An 18811-nucleotide genomic window follows, 5' to 3' on the forward strand; every position below is an offset into this window, starting at 1 on the left:
GTTTGGCCATTAAAATGCTTTTTTGATGTCATTTGATGCGAGAAATATCAGTTGTTATTTCAGATTATGTGTGCAGTGGATGTACATGATCTTTAGTTTGCTAGTTATTACGAAGATTACTTCAGGAAATCGCGACGTTTTCATTGTTACCAAGGTGGTTGCTAGGGACGCTGCTATCGATATTATTTCTGTTATGTTGTGTAACTGTTTAATGGTGTTATCTTTGTTGCTACCCCCTTCCCCGTCAATGTATAGTGTTGGTCCACAGCGCAAATGTATTAGTTTAACAAAATCCGCATCTAAAGATAGCCTACGTTATTTTCCCCTGTGCAATTCCAGTCTCACATCTCAGAGCACATCGTCATTAACAAATACCGGAAACAGACCGAAAACATTTTAAAAAAATAATAATAATACTTTATTCCGAGTGTGCTTGCTTTTCTCTTTGAAAGTCATCACATAACGGCATTGTAATACACGGTTCGGCTGCATTACATATTACATATCTGCCGTAGTTCTGTATTTATAGAGCCCTGATGAGAAGACCTCTAGACAAACATGACGAACTGAAAACGTGACGTGGATCATAAATATATCAGCCATTAAACAACATCTTACATTTCTTGTCACACAATACGTCTCCTTGCAGTATCAACACTAATTCGGCTCACTTTTATATTTGATCCAATTGGTAGATAGGCTGTATTTACACCATAAAGGTGCACAGCTGATATAAAGGGACACCTGGTGGTTAAAGCATGTTATTGAATTTAATTATTTTTATTATTAGATATTAATACGATCCCTATAAAGTATATTCATTACTCGTTATTCTCTACTAATAGTTAATTAAAGACTGTATGTAATGACTATTTTGCACATCCCTTTCAAGATTTCAAGATGTTCTAAGGTTTATTGACATATATAGGCCTACACAACTGTGGTGTAGTTCTGCACTGAATGAAAAACTTGGGTCGCAGGTTCCTCAACAGTGCATTACAAGACATCTATCAATATTTGTGCATACCTCCAGCAATGTTAACTATGTTGAAGCACTTATTTTAACTGATATTATACATATGTATACTCTTATAAGATGTATGTAGATATTTCATCTCCGGCCTTGTCAGGTATTGAACAATCAATAAATAAAGAACACAGAATTGTTGAATATAAAACACAGAATTTGTGTGATTATACTAAATGATTTACAAATAAACATCACTGCATATTTAACTGTTACACATGCTGATGTAACGCAAATGTTCCAACTTGGGATCAATAAAGTATTTCTTATCTTAAGCTGATCGATGGCTACTGCCATATTTGCAAAATGTGCCTCTGAACCTTGACAAGTGCATGTTTCAGGCTTATCAATTAAAATAATGTAATGTAATGTTATCACAGGGGTCACAAACATAAGACCAGCTGTTAAATAAAGCTCTTCTGACCTTAGCTGGCATGTGGGTATATATATTAATACTGCCCATAATGGGCACAAGCAATTTTCACCCATTTATTAATTATATGTTTTAAATGTGAGTGTTTCCTGTCCCCTAAACCTCCAGGGATGTACACAGTTTAATACTGGCAACTTCTTATTATTATGGGAAATACGAAAAAGTATTTTAAAACTACAACTCCCAGTAGAGACGTGCCATAGATAGAGAACATGTTGCGAAACAGAATAGCCAGCATGTGTAGTTCTGGGGACGGGGTGGGGGAGGGGGGATGCGGTGGACCCGTTCAAATCCAGTTTTGGACAGTCTGCCGTGGTTCCATCCCATTTCAAGTGCTGTTCGAGAATCGGGCTGAAGTCGAATAGTCCATTTAGCTTAGGAACCTTCCTAAAGGAGTGAAATGACCCAGAAGTCCCTCAGTGGCAGCCATGATAAGTGCCGTTCGAATTCTCTAGAATGATGAGAATGATAGGAAAGGAGGTTTCAAACTTCCTTTAGCTTAGGAACCACTGGACCTCCCTAACTGACTGGAGAAGCAAAAATGCTGCCCCACAATGCCTTGCAGCCGCAGCATTTGCCGTCACTCAACAGTCGGCCGTTCACGGAACCAACCGATTATGACCGAGAAATGATATCATGAAAGTTACGGTGCTTATTAAGCATTTTAAAACATAGGTGGTAAGTTGCCAAAGTGCTTTGTTTTGAACGTTCATCAGTATTATACTCAAAAAGAGAAATATGAACGTTAGTTTTTACTGAAATTATCAAATAAAGTCAACATCTCACAGTCTTTACTGAGCTGTGTGGGGTTTGTTCAACTTTTAAAAGATGTTTGAATGGTGATGTACACAGTGATAGATGTTAAGGACTAACGTTTATAATAAATACATCTGTATTGATTTTAAGATCTTTAGTTCATACAATCATACGTATTGGGATCATTTGTATTAATGTGGACCGGAGGGAGAAGGTGATGAGCATAAGTTTCACTTTCACATTTCAATTCCAACTTTGGTCATGAAGAATATGTTTCTCTGTTGTCCACGTTCATAAAGCAAAGCAGCAGCATCAGAGCACGGTGCAGAGTCTCTAGATGAGTCCGTCGTTCTTATTAAACATCCATGTTGTAGTCCGCTGTATAGAAAACTGTGGTTTCAATAGTTTCCCCACAGCAGCAGACGCACACAATGACGTCCGCTGGCGCATCATAAACACGTCCGATAGTGAAAGTGCATTCGGATTCTCTAAAGTACCGCAGTCTCTTCTCCTAAGTCCTTTTGAATTCTCCTATCCACTATCCCTTAACCCCGTGACGTTTCACTCAGAGGTCAAGGAATAGACGATAGGGTTAGAACTTAGGAGCTGATTTTTAAACTATCCGACTGCAGCCTCGGCTTAACCCTCGGAGCACACTCTCCAATCACAGAGCTTGAGGACTATCACGGGGTTTGTCAAACAGAGCACATGGTGTAGTCCAAACGATAGCTGGGGATTATGGGTAGTGTAGTGTCTTCTGCCATCCTTTACTCAGAACAAATATTTGTTTCTCCGAATCGAAGGGGAAAAATACAAAAGCATTGCACACAATTTAAACCAATCAATGTTGTGTAATTAACAAGGATAATCTGGTGTTTTTTAGTCGATGAGTAGTGCAGATATCACTGTAAAATCAATCGACAGTAAGGGGAATACTTACTTCCGGGTGTAAAATTCTCCGTTATCCAATGGGAATGGATGCTCACATTGCCTTTAAGGGCAGCCGACACAAACGAATGCCGTGCTTCCATGAGCGTCAAATCCCGCCGCAGATGGGAATACATTGCAATCAGTTGAAAGCTATTTGCGTCCCTTTATGACGCTGAAGGAGCCTAGGAGCGTCACAACTGCACGCCACGGACACTGACCAAACGTCGCTATTGGACGCTTAGGGAGTGAGTGTGTTGAAACTAGACATACAAAACTAAAAACGTGACATAACATAAGGATCGTGACAGCACTTCTACAGGATGTATTTTTCATCCACTTTTCAGATTACATATTTTTTATTTTGCTTACAAAATGCATGACCAAAGATTAAAGCTGTATAAGGTACAAATGTTTAAACCATCAAATATATCACAAAAAGTTAAGAAATATATTCAAACATAAATTCTTTGTGCATCACAACTTTGTCTGTTTACATCAGTAAATTGCTACATGATGCAACATTATAAACAATATAATAATGTCCTACCATAAGTACTACATGAGAAATGGAGGAAGGAAGGGTACTTTACTTGTGACACTTTAGTTCATTTTTCTGATAATACCTTTGTGTCAAAAAAATAACCAGTAGATTTGTTACACAACCATGAATACTATCGACCTCTTACCCGTGTATGTCTGATCAGCAGAGAAATTCCTGTGTCAAATGTCAGCTCTTAAAATGTACTGTACATTTTTTAATAGTGAGACATGCTCTGTAGTGTATAAAGAGGGGCTTGGTGGTAATTGTTAAACCTCCGAATTGGCATGCTGGGTAAACAGTGTTGAGTGGGTAGTTTGGATAAGAAGCTAAACCTGAGGCAAAGCAATCGGCCGTTCCATAGAACAGGCACTGTACTGAGTGTTGCAACACTTTAAGGAACTCAAGGCTAATATTAATATGCATGCAGATAATACATTGCAGCCTCTAAGGTAAGAGAACTCAAGAATGTGAAGGAACGACAATGAAAGTAAAGCCCTTGTTCTTTATTGTGTCATCCTAACTTGTGTAATGCTTTAATCCAAGCAAAAAATTAACTGTTCTCATAAATCATGTCAATTGAAATAAAAAAATCTGGATTAAAGGAAAGTGTTTTTGTTGAAGCAGCAGTTGTGACGTAACGCCAACAGACTCCCACCTCTTCCTCCACAGTGTGATGGCAGGACGACAGCAGTGGAGGGGATGAAGCTGACAGCAGGAATGTGTGCAGGTCAACACACGTCTTCTGCCGCCAGATAAGAAGCCTCTAACAGACTTTCAGCGCAGTCTGGTAAAACAGAGACCTTCTGAGAGGAAATGAGAGGATACAGAGGCATCAAGTACACTTTATTCATCTGCTGCTACGTCTTCTGGGTGAGTTTCTCTGTTGGGGACAGTTTGAGAATACAAAATAACACTTATTTGTTAGTGTGGTTTCTTTCTCTTAAACCTGTTGTACAATATGGTTTCAACACGCATCATAGGTAAAGGACGACTTCACTTTGCTTTTGACAAAAGTATGTGGAGACTGTTCTTTTGACCTGGTTTTGATACAATAGAGCAACATGTTAATGCTTTGGCATACAGTGATATTAGTGTCCGTATCAGTGTCCGTGGCGTGCAGTTGTGACGCTCCTCGGCTCCTTCAGCTTCATAAAGGGACACAAATAGCTTTCAACTGATTGCAATGTATTCCCATCTGCGGCGGGATTTGACGCTCATGGAAGCACGGCATTCGTTTGTGTCGGCTGCCCAATGTGAGCGTCCATTCCCATTGGATAACGGAGAATTGTACACCCGGAAGTAAGTATTCCCCTTACTGTCGATTGATTTTACAGTGATATCTGCACTACTCATCGAATAAAAAACACCAGAGTATCCTTGTTAATTACACAACATTGATTGGTTTAAATTGTGTGCAATGCTTTTGTATTTTTCCACTTCGATTCGGAGAAACAAATATGTTTTCGGAGTAAAGGATGGCAGAAGACACTACACTACCCAGAATCCCCAGCTATCGTTTAGGACTATACCATGTGCTCTGTTTGACAAACCCCGTGATTAGTTCTCAAGCTCTGTGATTGGTTGACCTCCAACTGCATTCCATATGAAAAAAAACGTTTCGTAAAAGATAAAATCATACTTTATTCAGCAGTGCTTGCTTTACTCTTTGAAAGTCATCACATGAATGCATTGTAATAAATGGTTTGGCTGCATTAAATATTACACATCTGTCGTAGTTCTTTATTTTTATTTATCTACAGAGATCGGGCTCAGAATAGACCGGAAACTATTCTTTTACCGTTCAGTTTGAATTTCACAATAAAGTTAGTAGTAATATTTTGTTTTGATATTATTGTTTTTTATTAACTGCTAGACCGCTGGGTCATGTTAAGACCATCATTTCTGTGTTGCTGTGGGTTTTTTCCATCGCTTTTGTGTTACAAATATCAAAACAATAACTAAATATATCCGTCGTAAACTAAACCAGAAACAGCAGTATATTTTATTTTGTTAACACTGTAAACTTGACAGCTTTTCACCCAAACCACCTACTGGTTAAAGCACGTTATTACACGTTTAGAGTAATGCAATGCAGGTAGATTGTGTTGCTTTTTAATGACGGTTTAAAATGCCTTTTTCTTAATGTCTTTTATTATTATTAACTACTTGTTACTTGTTGCTAGGGACGCTGCTATCGATATTATTTCTGTTATGTTGTGTAACTGTTTAATGGTGTTATCTTTATTGCTACCCCCTTCCCCGTCAATGTATAGTGTTGGTCCACAGCGCAAACGTATTAGTTTAACAAAATCCGCCTCTAAAATTGTGGCATAGATAGCCTACGTTATTTTCTCATTTGCTTTAGAGAATAGTACACCGGGAAGTACGTATTCTCTCCGCTTCGCTTGACAAACCCCGTGATAGTCCTCAAGCTCTGTGATTGGAGAGTGTGCTCAGAGTGTTACGCCGAGCGTCGAACAGCACTTGAAATGGGATGGAACCACGGCAGACTGTCCAAAACTGGATTTGAACGGGCCCACCCCGTCCCCAGAACTACACATGCTGGCTATTGTGTTTCGCAACATGTTCTCTTTCTATGGCACGTCTCTACTGGGAGTTGTAGTTTTAAAAGACGTTTTCGTATTTCCCATAATAAGAAGTGGCCATTATTAAACTGTGTACATCCCTAGAGGTTTAGGGGATAGGAAATACTCAAATGTAATACATATAAATGGGTGAAAATTGCTTGTGCCCATAATGGACAGCATTAATATATATACCCACATGCCAGCTAAGGTCAGCAGAGCTTTATTTAACAGCTGGTCTTATGTTTGTGACCCCTGTTGTTAATTGATAACATTACATTATATTAATTGATAAGCCTGAAACATGCACTTGTCAAGGTTCAGAGGCAAATGTTGCAAATATGGCAGTAGCCATCGGTCAGCTTAAGATAATATATACTTTATTGATCCCAAGTTGGAAACATTTGCGTTACATCAGCATGTGTAACAGTTGTAAATATGCAGTGGTGTTTATTTACATAATTTAGTATAATCACACACATTCTGTGTTTTATATTTAACAATTCTGTGTTCTTTATTTATTGATTGTTCAATACCTGACAAGGCCGGAGATGAAATATCTACATACATCTTATAAGAGTATAATACATTATGTATAATATCAGTTAAAATAAGTGCTTCAACATAGTTAACATTGCTGGAGGTATGCACAAATATTGATAGATGTCTTGTAATGCACTGTTAAGGAACCTGCAACCCAAGTTTTTCATTCAATGCATAACTACACCGTTTGTGAATATGATCAAGTCAATAAACCTTAGAAAAAATTGAAATCTTGAAAAGGATGTGAAAAATAGTCATTATATACAGTCTTTAATTAACTATTAGTAGAGAATAACGAGTAATGAATATACTTTATAGGGATCCTATTAATATCTAATAATAAAAATAATGAAATTCAATAACATGCTTTAACCACTAGGTGTCCCTTTATATCAGCTGTGCACCGTTATGGTGTAAATACAGCCTATCTACCAATTGGATCAAATATAAAAGTCAGCTGAATTAGTGATGATACTGCAAGGAGACGTATTGTGTGAAAAGAAATGTAAGATGTTGTTTAATTGCTGATATATTTATGATCCACGTCACATTTTCAGTGTTGGCGGCAGTTCCTCATGTTTGTCTAGAAGTCTTCTCATCAGGGCTCTATAAATAGAGAACTACGGCAGATATGTAATATTTAATGCAGCCGAACCGTGTATTACAATGCCGTTATGTGATGACTTTCAAAGAGAAAAGCAAGCACACTCGGAATAAAGTATTATTCTTTTTTTTTTAAATGTTTTCGGTCTGTTTCCGGTATTTGTTAATGACGATGTGCTGTGAGATGTGAGACTGGAATTGCACAGGGGGAAATAACGTATCTTTAGATGCGGATTTTGTTAAACTAATACATTTGCGCTGTGGACCAACACTATACATTGACGGGGAAGGGGGTAGCAATAAAGATAACACCATTAAACAGTTACACAACATAACAGAAATAATATCGATAGCAGCGTCCCTAGCAACCACCTTGGTAACAATGAAAACGTTCTATGGACGCAATTTCCTGAAGTAATCTTCGTAATAACTAGCAGACTAAAGATCATGTACATCCACTGCACAGATAATCTGAAATAACAACTCATATTTCTCGCATCAAATGACATCAAAACGCATTTTAATGGCCAAACTAACTTTAAAATAGGCATTTTCCACCGAGAATAAAACGAAGTTCGGCCATGTTTTGTTTTTTTGCAGGGAGAAATTTGAAGATCACGTGACATAGACGCCAGCCATTGGAATGAATGGTGAAAAAAACGGGGTTTGTCAAACAGAGCACATGGTGTAGTCCTAAACGATAGCTGGGGATTCTGGGTAGTGTAGTGTCTTCTGCCATCCTTTACTCCGAAAAAATATTTGTTTCTCCGAATCGAAGGGGAAAAATACAAAAGCATTGCACACAATTTAAACCAATCAATGTTGTGTAATTAACAAGGATAATCTGGTGTTTTTTATTCGATGAGTAGTGCAGATATCACTGTAAAATCAATCGACAGTAAGGGGAATACTTACTTCCGGGTGTACAATTCTCCGTTATCCAATGGGAATGGACACTCACATTGCCTTTAAGGGCAGCCGACATAAACGAATGCCGTGCTTCCATGAGCGTCAAATCCCGCCGCAGATGGGAATACATTTCAATCAGTTGAAAGCTATTTGCGTCCCTTTATGACGCTGAAGGAGCCTAGGAGCGTCACAACACTCAACTCTCTCTGACTGCAGGTGGTGAGTGCCATCCTCGCAGCAGTTGGAATCTACGGCAAGATCGCCAAGGAGAAAGGTCAGTTAAAATTAATAAATTGTACTATTTGTGAGAAACTGATAACCTTACCCTTATCCTAAAAACCTGGGTCGTCTTTAATGCCAAACCCCATTTTACAAAGTGTGACGGTTCACAAAGGTAAAAAGACTTTTGTGAACCGTGGTTTGATAATGATCTTTGCCCCCTGTTTACTTTTGGATTATTGAAGAGACATCTTAGAAAACAAATGAAGGTGGGCTTTCAGGACACTGACTTGATTGCATACAGAAGGAATAGGTCTTTAATATGTGTGTTTGTTTCTTTGTCTTTTCAGAGTGTGTGAGTGTGTGTGTTCAAGGTTACAAAACTATGATGCTGATAACATTCCTGTAGCTGAGTCAGAAAATTTAATCAGACATGTTTTAACCATTACTCACTGTTTTAAGTGTGCGTGCGTGTGTGTGTGCGTGTGTGTGTGTGTGTGTGTGTGTGTGTGTGTGTGTGTGTGTGTGTGTGTGTGTGTGTGTGCGTGCGTGCGTGTGTGTGTGTGTAGATGTGGTTGACACCCTGACATTAGATCCAGCTCTGCTGTTGATCGTTGTTGGCTCGGCGATGTTTCTCATCACGTTCTTGGGGTGTTTTGGAGCGCTGCGTAACACCACCTGCCTTCTGAAGATGGTATGATTGATCAGCTGATCACTGTACGTTTCAGTGTCATATGTCAACGTTTGATTATTGTGATGTTTATTCTGCAAGTCAGTGCTGCTGAGTTGTTTCCAGGTCATCTCTTCTTTGTTCCGGTAGTTTCTTGGGATTCTGGTAGCTGTCCTCCTCCTGCAGATCGCTGCTGGGGTGGTCGGATACCTCTTCACTGACATGGTAATATATAACACTGCTCTGATTTAATATAACACTGCTCTGATTTAATATAACACTGCTCTGATTTAATATAACACTGCTCTGATTTAATATAACACTGCTCTGATTGGACAACAAATATAATATAATAATAAGATCACAACTAGCAATCCGTAGACTTTTCTGTGGGTTTGTTTTCTCACAGAACTGAGAATAATGTTTGAAAACACATCCAATAAAGCGAACACCTCTATTTTGTTTCTTATCCGAGTTACTGCAGCTACGATCAGCTACGATGATTTCAGTCCGCAAAGGAAAACAAAGTTTAGTACAGATCCTGCATCATGTGCAGATATCTGATTATAGATATCCATGGATTGACTTAAGTAACTTGATGTTAATATTCAGGTGATGGAGAGGACGGAGAGGCTGATGATGAAGGCCATCGTCCGTTACAGGGAGGACCGGGACCTGGAGAACGCCATCGACTTTATCCAGAAGAAGGTAAGGAAGGATGGATGACTGAGAAGCAGCACGAGGCCTTTACATCTGGTTCCTGGGAGAAAGAGTTTGATGTGTTTGCAGTTTCGTTGCTGTGGAGTTGAGAGCTACAAGGACTGGTCTCGTAACGTCTACTTTGAGTGTTTGGACACAAACCCTAGTCTGGAGGCCTGTGGAGTTCCCTTCTCCTGCTGCGTTGGTTTACAGAACCAGGTCAGAACCACTGTCTGTCTGTACGGTCCCCGACAGGTTCACAAAGGGACCTTTTCATGCCTGGAGTTTGGCTCATTTTAATTTTCGCCAGCTCCTGCAACCAAAAATCATAATAGAAAAGGTCTGTACGGCCCGTGGTCCATTTTTAATTGGCCCGCAGCTAATTCTAAAAGTACAATGGAATATGGCCCACACATGATACTTAGATACTGAGTCTTTAATGGTGCTTCTTAAATATGTAAACATATATTACACAGTACTCATGTGTTAATAAGCCCAATTTTAAATAAATTCTGAACTAAAGTTCAAAACATTTTCTAACAAATCTTAGTTGCTAAGAAAAATATTCAAGCTTGAAATATATAAATAAATGTCAAATACCTTAACCAACCCTCTCAAATCCAAAGTGTGTGCTGTTCCCTGCTGCAGACGGTGCTGAACACGATGTGTGGTTACGGGGTGCAGCAGCTGGAGGAGTCCTCAGCCGGTCAGGATGTCTTCACCATCGGCTGCTTGCAGGGGATCGCGCTGTGGACCAAAACCAATCTGCTGCTGGTGGCCGGTCTGACGTCTGGCCTGCTGCTGCTCGAGGTAACACCGCTGGAGCTCCAGTTCACACACTTCAAGTCTTTATTTTTCTGTGACATCAGAAGTCATGTAAACAAATGTCTTTATTTAAAGATTGAAGATTCAGATGTTTATTGTCATAGCACACAACTACGTGTAATTATGTAGTGTAGGAAAAACTAAGATGTTGGTACATCTGCAGTCTGGTGTTTTTAGTCTGATAGTCCTGAACAGGGGTGATGGGGGTCTTTGATCATCCTGAGGGCTTTCTTCCTGAGTCGCTGGGAGTAGAGGTCCTCCATGGAGGGCAGCTCCGTCCTGGTGATGTGCTGTGCAGCTTTCACCACCTCTGTAGAGTTGTATGGTTGAGGTGCAGCTGCCGTACCAGGCCGTGATGCAGCCAGTCAGGATGCTCTCTATGGAGCACCTGTAGAAGGTCAGGGTCCTCTCTATGGAGCACCTGTAGAAGGTCAGGATCCTCTCTATGGTGCACCTGAAGAAGGTCAGGATGCTCTCTATGGAGCACCTGTAGAAGGTCAGGATCCTCTCTATGGAGCACCTGTAGAAGGTCAGGATCCTCTCTATGGTGCACCTGTAGAAGGTCAGGATCCTCTCTATGGAGCACTTGTAGAAGGATCCTCTCTATGGAGCACCTGTAGAAGGTCAGGGTCCTCTTTATGGAGCACTTGTAGAATGATCCTCTCTATGGAGCACTTGTAGAAGGTCAGGATCCTCTCTATGGAGCACTTGTAGAAGGATCCTCTCTATGGAGCACCTGTAGAAGGTCAGGGTCCTCTCTATGGAGCACTTGTAGAAGGATCCTCTCTATGGAGCACTTGTAGAGGGTCAGGATGCTCTCTATGGAGCACCTGTAGAAGGTCAGGGTCCTCTCTATGGAGCACTTGTAGAAGGTCAGGATCCTCTCTATGGAGCACCTGTAGAAGGTCAGGGTCCTCTCTATGGAGCACTTGTAGAAGGTCAGGGTCCTCTCTATGGAGCACTTGTGGAAGGTCAGGATGCTCTCTATGGTGCACTTGTAGAAGGTCGGGATCCTCTCTATGGAGCACCTGAAGGTCAGGATCCTCTCTATGGAGCACCTGAAGGTCAGGATGCTCTCTATGGAGCACCTGTAGAAGGTCAGGGTCCTCTCTATGGAGCACCTGTAGAAGGTCAGGATCCTCTCTATGGAGCACCTGAAGGTCAGGATCCTCTCTATGGAGCACCTGTAGAAGGTCAGGATCCTCTCTATGGAGCACTTGTAGAAGGTCAGGATCCTCTCTATGGAGCACCTGTAGAAGGTCAGGATCCTCTCTATGGTGCACTTGTAGAAGGTCAGGATCCTCTCTATGGAGCACCTGTAGAAGGTCAGGATCCTCTCTATGGAGCACCTGTAGAAGGTCGGGATCCTCTCTATGGAGCACCTGTAGAAGGTCAGGATCCTCTCTATGGAGCACCTGTAGAAGGTCAGGATCCTCTCTATGGAGCACCTGTAGAAGGTCAGGATGCTCTCTATGGAGCACCTGTAGAAGGTCAGGATGCTCTCTATGGAGCACCTGAAGGTCAGGATCCTCTCTATGGAGCACCTGTAGAAGGTGAGGATCCTCTCTATGGAGCACCTGAACGTCAGGATCCTCTCTATGGAGCACCTGAAGGTCAGGATCCTCTCTATGGAGCACCTGAAGGTCAGGATCCTCTCTATGGAGCACCTGAAGGTCAGGATCCTCTCTATGGAGCACCTGTAGAAGTTACAGAGTATCCTGGAGTCCATGTTGAACCTCCTCAGCCTGCGGAGGAAGAAGAGCCGCTGTCCAGCTGTGTTGGTGATGGTGGTGGTGTGAAGAGTCCATGTCAGGTCCTCAGTGATGAGTCCATGTCAGGTCCTCAGTGATGAGTCCATGTCAGGTCCTCAGTGATGAGTCCATGTCAGGTCCTCAGTGAAGAGTCCATGTCAGGTCCTCAGTGAAGAGTCCATGTCAGGTCCTCAGTGAAGAGTCCATGTCATGTCACTGTACACATTGGAGGGGAAGCCGATATTCCGGAATGTGGACACAGGGACTTAAGATAGAATCATCCTGATCAGATTCTAAACTGTCTTTGTTCTTTCCGGCAGGTCTGCATGATCGGCTTGGCTGCCGGTCAAATCTCCTGGATAAAGAAAGTCCAACAACTAAAGAACGAAGATGCACCCAGAAGGAGGTCAGAAAGAAAGGACAGCTACTGGTATCCCGCTTTTGCAGACTTCAATGACGATGATGTGAGTGAGTGATGGGATGGAAACATATCTGATATTGCCACTGTGATTATCTAGTTTGTCATGTTAGGAGAGTGTCAGAGGCTCTCCAGTGGGTGAACAGCTTCCATGCCTTGTGGATGCCTCATGTCAAACCACTTCAGGTCACCTCTCTTATATACAAGTAAGTGATTTAAAGAGAAAGTCAGTTTTGTTATCAACATAATGTGAAAAGTATTAGAAATATTTGGATACTATGAAAAGCTGTTCCTTGTAGATTATTCAAAATGTACACCCAGTACAAAACATTTAAATCACTGTGTATTTTTGTATGTATATAAATGTACATGTTTATTAATCATTGTGAGAATAAAGCTTGATGTAGTTATTCCTCAGACTCTCAGTGATGTGACTGTGTGTCTTAAAGGTCCCATGTCATGGCCATTTCTACTGATCATAATTCCATTGTTGAGGTCTACTAGAATAGATTTACATTGTTCAATGTTCCAAACTCACATTGGTTTCTCAAACAGCATCTCTTTAGCCTGATCGATCCGATTCCGATAGGATTTACATGGAGATACGCCCCGCCAGCGTCTTGATTGAATGACAGGAGTAAACACAGAATTAATGCTTTATTAATTCATGGTTTTTAAGGGGCTTATCTCCATGTAAATACTATGGTAGACCACCCAATATTCACATCGCTCTGATCGCTCGAGTTTCACCGCGGCTGTCAGCTGTGTTTGCTCCTGTCATTCAAACAAGACGCGCTGGAAAGGGGGCGGGGCTTATCTCCATGTAAATTCTATGGGAGATACTACAACAAAATGAACATATTTGACAGTGATTTAATTGTAATACACGTTTCAAAGTGATGCCGAAGTAACTACATACTGATACCGGTTAGTAAAAACCATGAATTAACGCTTTAACAAGTGTGCAGACAAGACGGCAGGCGAAAAGCTTTTAAAATGCGTGTTTTCAGAATGGAAGCGGATCCATCAGGCTAAACTAACCTGTAGCTGCTCCGTCCACACTCACAACAACGTCATACAGACATAAATAAAGCAGCGACTGTATTCTCCATGACACAGACAGTCTGTGGTTTGTACATATTTAACTTTTGTCCAGTTTCTGAACAGATATGAGGAGCTGTGAGCTCTGAGTGTGTGCTAACGGCTGATGTGTTGGGAGGGACCGGTAGGGACAAATTGCGCTGTCGGGCGTTGACCAATCACGAAGCGTCATTTAGTGACTGGCAGCAAAAACAACCAATCACAGCAGTGCTTCTCTAGCTGGCTCTGTCCAATCATAAACAAGAAGTGTTCTCCCTAAAGGAATACCCGTTCCGTCCAATGTGAAATGTTGTTGTGAAATGCTGTGGTGTCTTGCACTTCAGGGCCACCGTACACCGTAAATTGTGTATTAACTGTTGTAAATAACACAATATTATTAGTAATAATGACATTACCATCAATGAATTGCTATAGATAGCATGATTTAGTTTTTCCAGAAATCGTCTTCCACACAATGTAATTCCCCTAAATCAGGAAGAGCATTATTTACGATACAATGCAACTGTATTGTCCCCTCACAGTTTATTAACATCGTTTGGCAGTGTTATTTAAAATGGGTATTATATGTGCTACTATGGGTTAGTCAGCAGGTGGCAGTAATGAGCAGGGATTATTTAGGAGATTGTATGTAGATGAAAATGATACTCTCTTCGAACCAAAGTGGGAATTATTTTTGTCAGAGTAGCATGTAAACAGGTGTAAGTGAAATGTTGTATGGTTAAGACCTCAGTAAATGCAATACACAAAGTATTTATCAAGTAGTATTTTAATTATATTGAGTGTTTTCATGTAATCACAAAGTAGAGGTAAGAATATGTCCATCATCTCTCTGCAGCTTCATGTCTTATGTCTTCTATTATGAGAATAATCATGTCATTTAACAACAACAACAACAGTAAAACAAATATCAGCAAAAGTGGGTTTATGAAGTTGTTTATTTTGATTACTACTATGTGTATATGTGTGAGTATGTAGGTGTGTATATGTATGTGTGCATATATGTATATCAGTGTATGTATATGTGTATATGTATATAGGTCAATCAACAGGTAAAGCAGATTAATAATAATAACAATAATAATGCATACAAATTATAATTATTGCAGATTATAGATTATAAATAAATCATTTAGGGACAAGGGGGTGAGGTTACATAAATTATACTTCGTGTCACTCCTTTTCGAACACTAGATTAGATACACTTTTTATGTTGCTAATGCTGTTGTTGTAAATGTAATTTTTTTGTTTTGATTTCTCTTACATGACTATGCACTGCAACATTTTTTTTTTTTTGTAAATTCTTATTTTACTTGTTTGAAAATAAAATGTATCAATCAATTATATGCAGCAAGTATAGAGAAGCAGGTGTGTGGTGATAATAATTTTGGGGAATCAAACATAAGCAAGCGATAATAATTAAATATCTCTGACAAGAAAGGACAGCAAAAATTTAATTGTAAACCTAAAACACAAAAAAGTGAAAGATAACATATGGATAAATATAAACAACCACAAAGTAGATTAAATAATATGAGAAAAGTTGTAGATTAAGTCTAGACAGTATTTAAAATAAAGAAAATGTTAGAAGTAAAAGTATGTAAGGCTGAAGTGACAGCAGTGATGAGCTCTCCACGTCTACACTCATACGTCTGTGCTGCAGTCAGCCGAGGTTTGGGTGCATGATGTTCCTGAGCGCTGTTCAGGCTTGCTTTCTCCAGCACCTCAGGTGTCCAGGTGGATGGCAGCTCTGTCCTTCTGATTGGCCGTGCACTTTTCAAAGTAGGGGTTGTTCCCCAGCAGTTCCATTTCTCCAGAGTTGTCGTAATCACAGAGAAAACAAGTGATCATAATAAAGACATGGTTGCTAAAGCATGATTGCAAAATGTAACTCTAAGCCTTATAGACAGACACAGTGTGTGTGTGTGTGTGTGTGTGTGTGTGTGTGTGTGTGTGTGTGTGTGTGTGTGTGTGTGTGTGTGTGTGTGTGTGTGTGTGTGTGTGTGTGTGTGTGTGTGTGTGTGTGTGTGTGTATTTGTAGGCTGTTTGTGTTTGTTGTACAATGTGTGTGTGTGTGTCTGTGTGTGTGTGTGTGTGTGTGTGTGTGTGTGTGTGTGTGTGTGTGTGTGTGTGTGTGTGTGTGTGTGTGTGTGTGTGTATTTGTAGGCTGTTTGTGTTTGTTGTACAATGTGTGTGTGTGTGTGTGTGTGTGTGTGTGTGTGTGTGTGTGTGTGTGTGTGTGTGTGTGTGTGTGTGTGTGTGTGTGTGTGTGTGTGTGTGTGTGTGTGGCCTAGCATTACCGTGTGGGGACTCGCCTCCCTTATGGGGACACATTGGAGGTCCCCATGAGGGAAATCATTAATTTTAGGGTGAAGACAGGGTTAGGGTTATGGTTAGGGTAAGGGTAAGGTTAAGGGTTAGGGTTAGGCATGTGTTGGTTATGGTTAAGGTTAGGATAAGTCTCCAGGAAATGCATGTAAGTCAATGTAATGTCTCCTGAAGTGATGTATACATGGTGTGTGTGTGTGTGTGTGTGTGTGTGTGTGTGTGTGTGTGTGTGTGTGTGTGTGTGTGTGTGTGTGTGTGTGTGTGGTGTGTGTGTGTGTGTGTGTGTGTGTGTGTGTGTGTGTGTGTGTGTGTGTGTGTGTGTGTGTGTGTGTGTGTGTGTGTGTGTGTGTGTGTGTGTGTGTGTGTGTGTGTGTGTGTGTGTGTGTGTGTGTGTGAGTTGATGTGGCAGGCAGACAGGCAGGTGTCAGTAGGTTATCTGACATATAAATGGCCAACAATTCTTTTTTGGGGGGCGGGGCTAATGGAAGGCAATTTGAAATATGTCCAGATTCATAAGAGCAATGTGTATACCGCGTCTTGTGAATATTGGAAAACCTATATGCGAGTAGTTTGGAGTAATTTGCGACATGTAAATCGTCAAAAATGGTGTATTCGCTGTTAGCTTGCGACCTCCATGATTGAGCTCTCAAAAAATTTCTTCGCAATTTAGCATTATATTGGATAGGGGCTAAACTTGTCCTGGATTGGAATTTTTACGATCATTTCCCCAGGAGGAGTTAGCAAATCTTTCAAAATGGCTGACTTTCTGGGGGGCGGGGCTAATGAAAAGCAATTTCAAATATGTGACCTGCTCTATCGAAATCAGTCGCATTGACCCGAAGAAACATTTTGAGTTGTGTACACTGTAAAACAAAAACAGTTTTTCACAGAAATGTACTGTATTATTTTTATTTTACAGACCTTTCTTGTTTTTCTATATTACGTGTAAATACCATAACAATACAGAAAATTACTTTTATTTAAAATAAATAAAGGTTTTATTCTGTAAATTGGTTTGATGAGAAATTATTGTTTTTTTACAGGATAATTCCATTGTTTAATGGTCTTGAATGTTAAATTACATTGAATTCTATGTAAAAACTAAAAACACATAAAATACACATAATTCTACTGCATGTAAAATGAAGGCAACTTTCTTTTTTTTGTTGCAGTAAAACCTTTAATGTAACAAAATGTAAAAAAACAAAAAAATAACTATTCTGTACTGTTGTAGAATAAAAAGAAATCTTATTATAAAACATCTCTAAAATGTTAAATAAATGTATACATCTTCACAAAAAATGTAATATATTGCAGAAATACCCAAAAATGATTTTGTGTAAATAAAGTAGTTTTCATAGTATACTAAAATAGTTCACTGTAAAAAAGTGTCAAATAAAAAAAACGTAAAATGTATGTAGAAAGCTACGGCACTTGAAATGGAATCCAGCCATACAACGGCAGACAAGACAAGCAGGATTGGAATGAGTCCACAACACTCCTGATTGGTTGATATAAACGTCATCGAAAAAACCTGCTAATGAGCACTGTCCGGGCCTTTCAATCCAATTTGAAACTTCCACGTCAGTTTGAGCTGTTCTCCTGCGGAGCTACAGCTGTCTGTATGTCTGCTCACGAATTTATGGACTGATATCGGGATAGTTTTACATCTACACGTTAAATATGGGCACCGGGACGTCAACAGAGAACAGAAGACTTGAGATCTGGTGAGTGCTGCAACTTTAATGGAGTTAAACATGTATTTAGATAATCCTTAGTTTGTGAATGTTTAATTGTGTATTTAAGGTTACGTTTCTTCTTCTAGTTCAGTGAGTTTTGAGTGATGAGACATATATTTTAAGGGAATCTGTGGAATCTCAGCTTTCATATGATACGTTTGTGCAGATAGCATGAAGTAAAAAAGATCGCTTTTGCCAGTTGCTAAAGTAGCGTTAGCCCCGTTAGCTGTTAGACTTGTGTTTCGTTTAGTTAAAAATAGTTAATATCGTCAGTTAGCTGAGTTTATTCCCGTTAAGTGGGTAAGCATCATTAATAGGTTGTTACATTTTAAGAAGTCCTGAGATGCTGTTTCTTGCAAGATGTCCCACCGGCGGGACAATCGGGCTATACAGGTTAACAAGGTGGCTGCTAACGTTAGCTTACAGCTTATTGCAGTGCTGCCGCTGTTGCAGTATAACTTGAGTCATGACTGTCACCATATATATCTATGACTGTCACTACCCGATCCGTCCCCCTGCCCGATCGGTACTGCGCATGTGCGAGATGGTCCGCCATATTGGACAACTCCGGACGGCAACCCAAGATGGACACTTGACACAGTGGCTTTTAGCAAAGCTGAAAAAGAAAACTCGAGAGAGATGAGTTATTGTTATTACAACGTGACTTCACTATTATGTAACAACTCTTTTTATGGGGTTCTTTTATTTGGGGTTAAGTACATTGTCAGAATAAGTGA

At 40.1% G+C, this 18811-nt stretch overlaps 1 protein-coding gene across 1 annotated transcript; it reads left to right on the forward strand.

Moving 5' to 3' along the window:
- The first annotated feature begins 4482 nt into the window (after positions 1-4482).
- On the forward strand, positions 4483-13243 carry LOC117445945 (tetraspanin-33). Its single transcript, XM_034081899.2, has 8 exons — positions 4483-4557; positions 8544-8601; positions 9116-9240; positions 9367-9441; positions 9829-9924; positions 10006-10134; positions 10564-10725; positions 12812-13243. The coding sequence occupies exons 1-8, from the start codon at positions 4501-4503 to the stop codon at positions 12965-12967; spliced, it is 858 nt and encodes a 285-aa protein (XP_033937790.1). The 5' UTR covers positions 4483-4500; the 3' UTR covers positions 12968-13243.
- Positions 13244-18811: the final 5568 nt, after the last annotated feature.

Source organism: Pseudochaenichthys georgianus, chromosome 4 (genome assembly GCF_902827115.2).
Source record: "Pseudochaenichthys georgianus chromosome 4, fPseGeo1.2, whole genome shotgun sequence".
NCBI lineage: Eukaryota > Metazoa > Chordata > Actinopteri > Perciformes > Channichthyidae > Pseudochaenichthys > Pseudochaenichthys georgianus.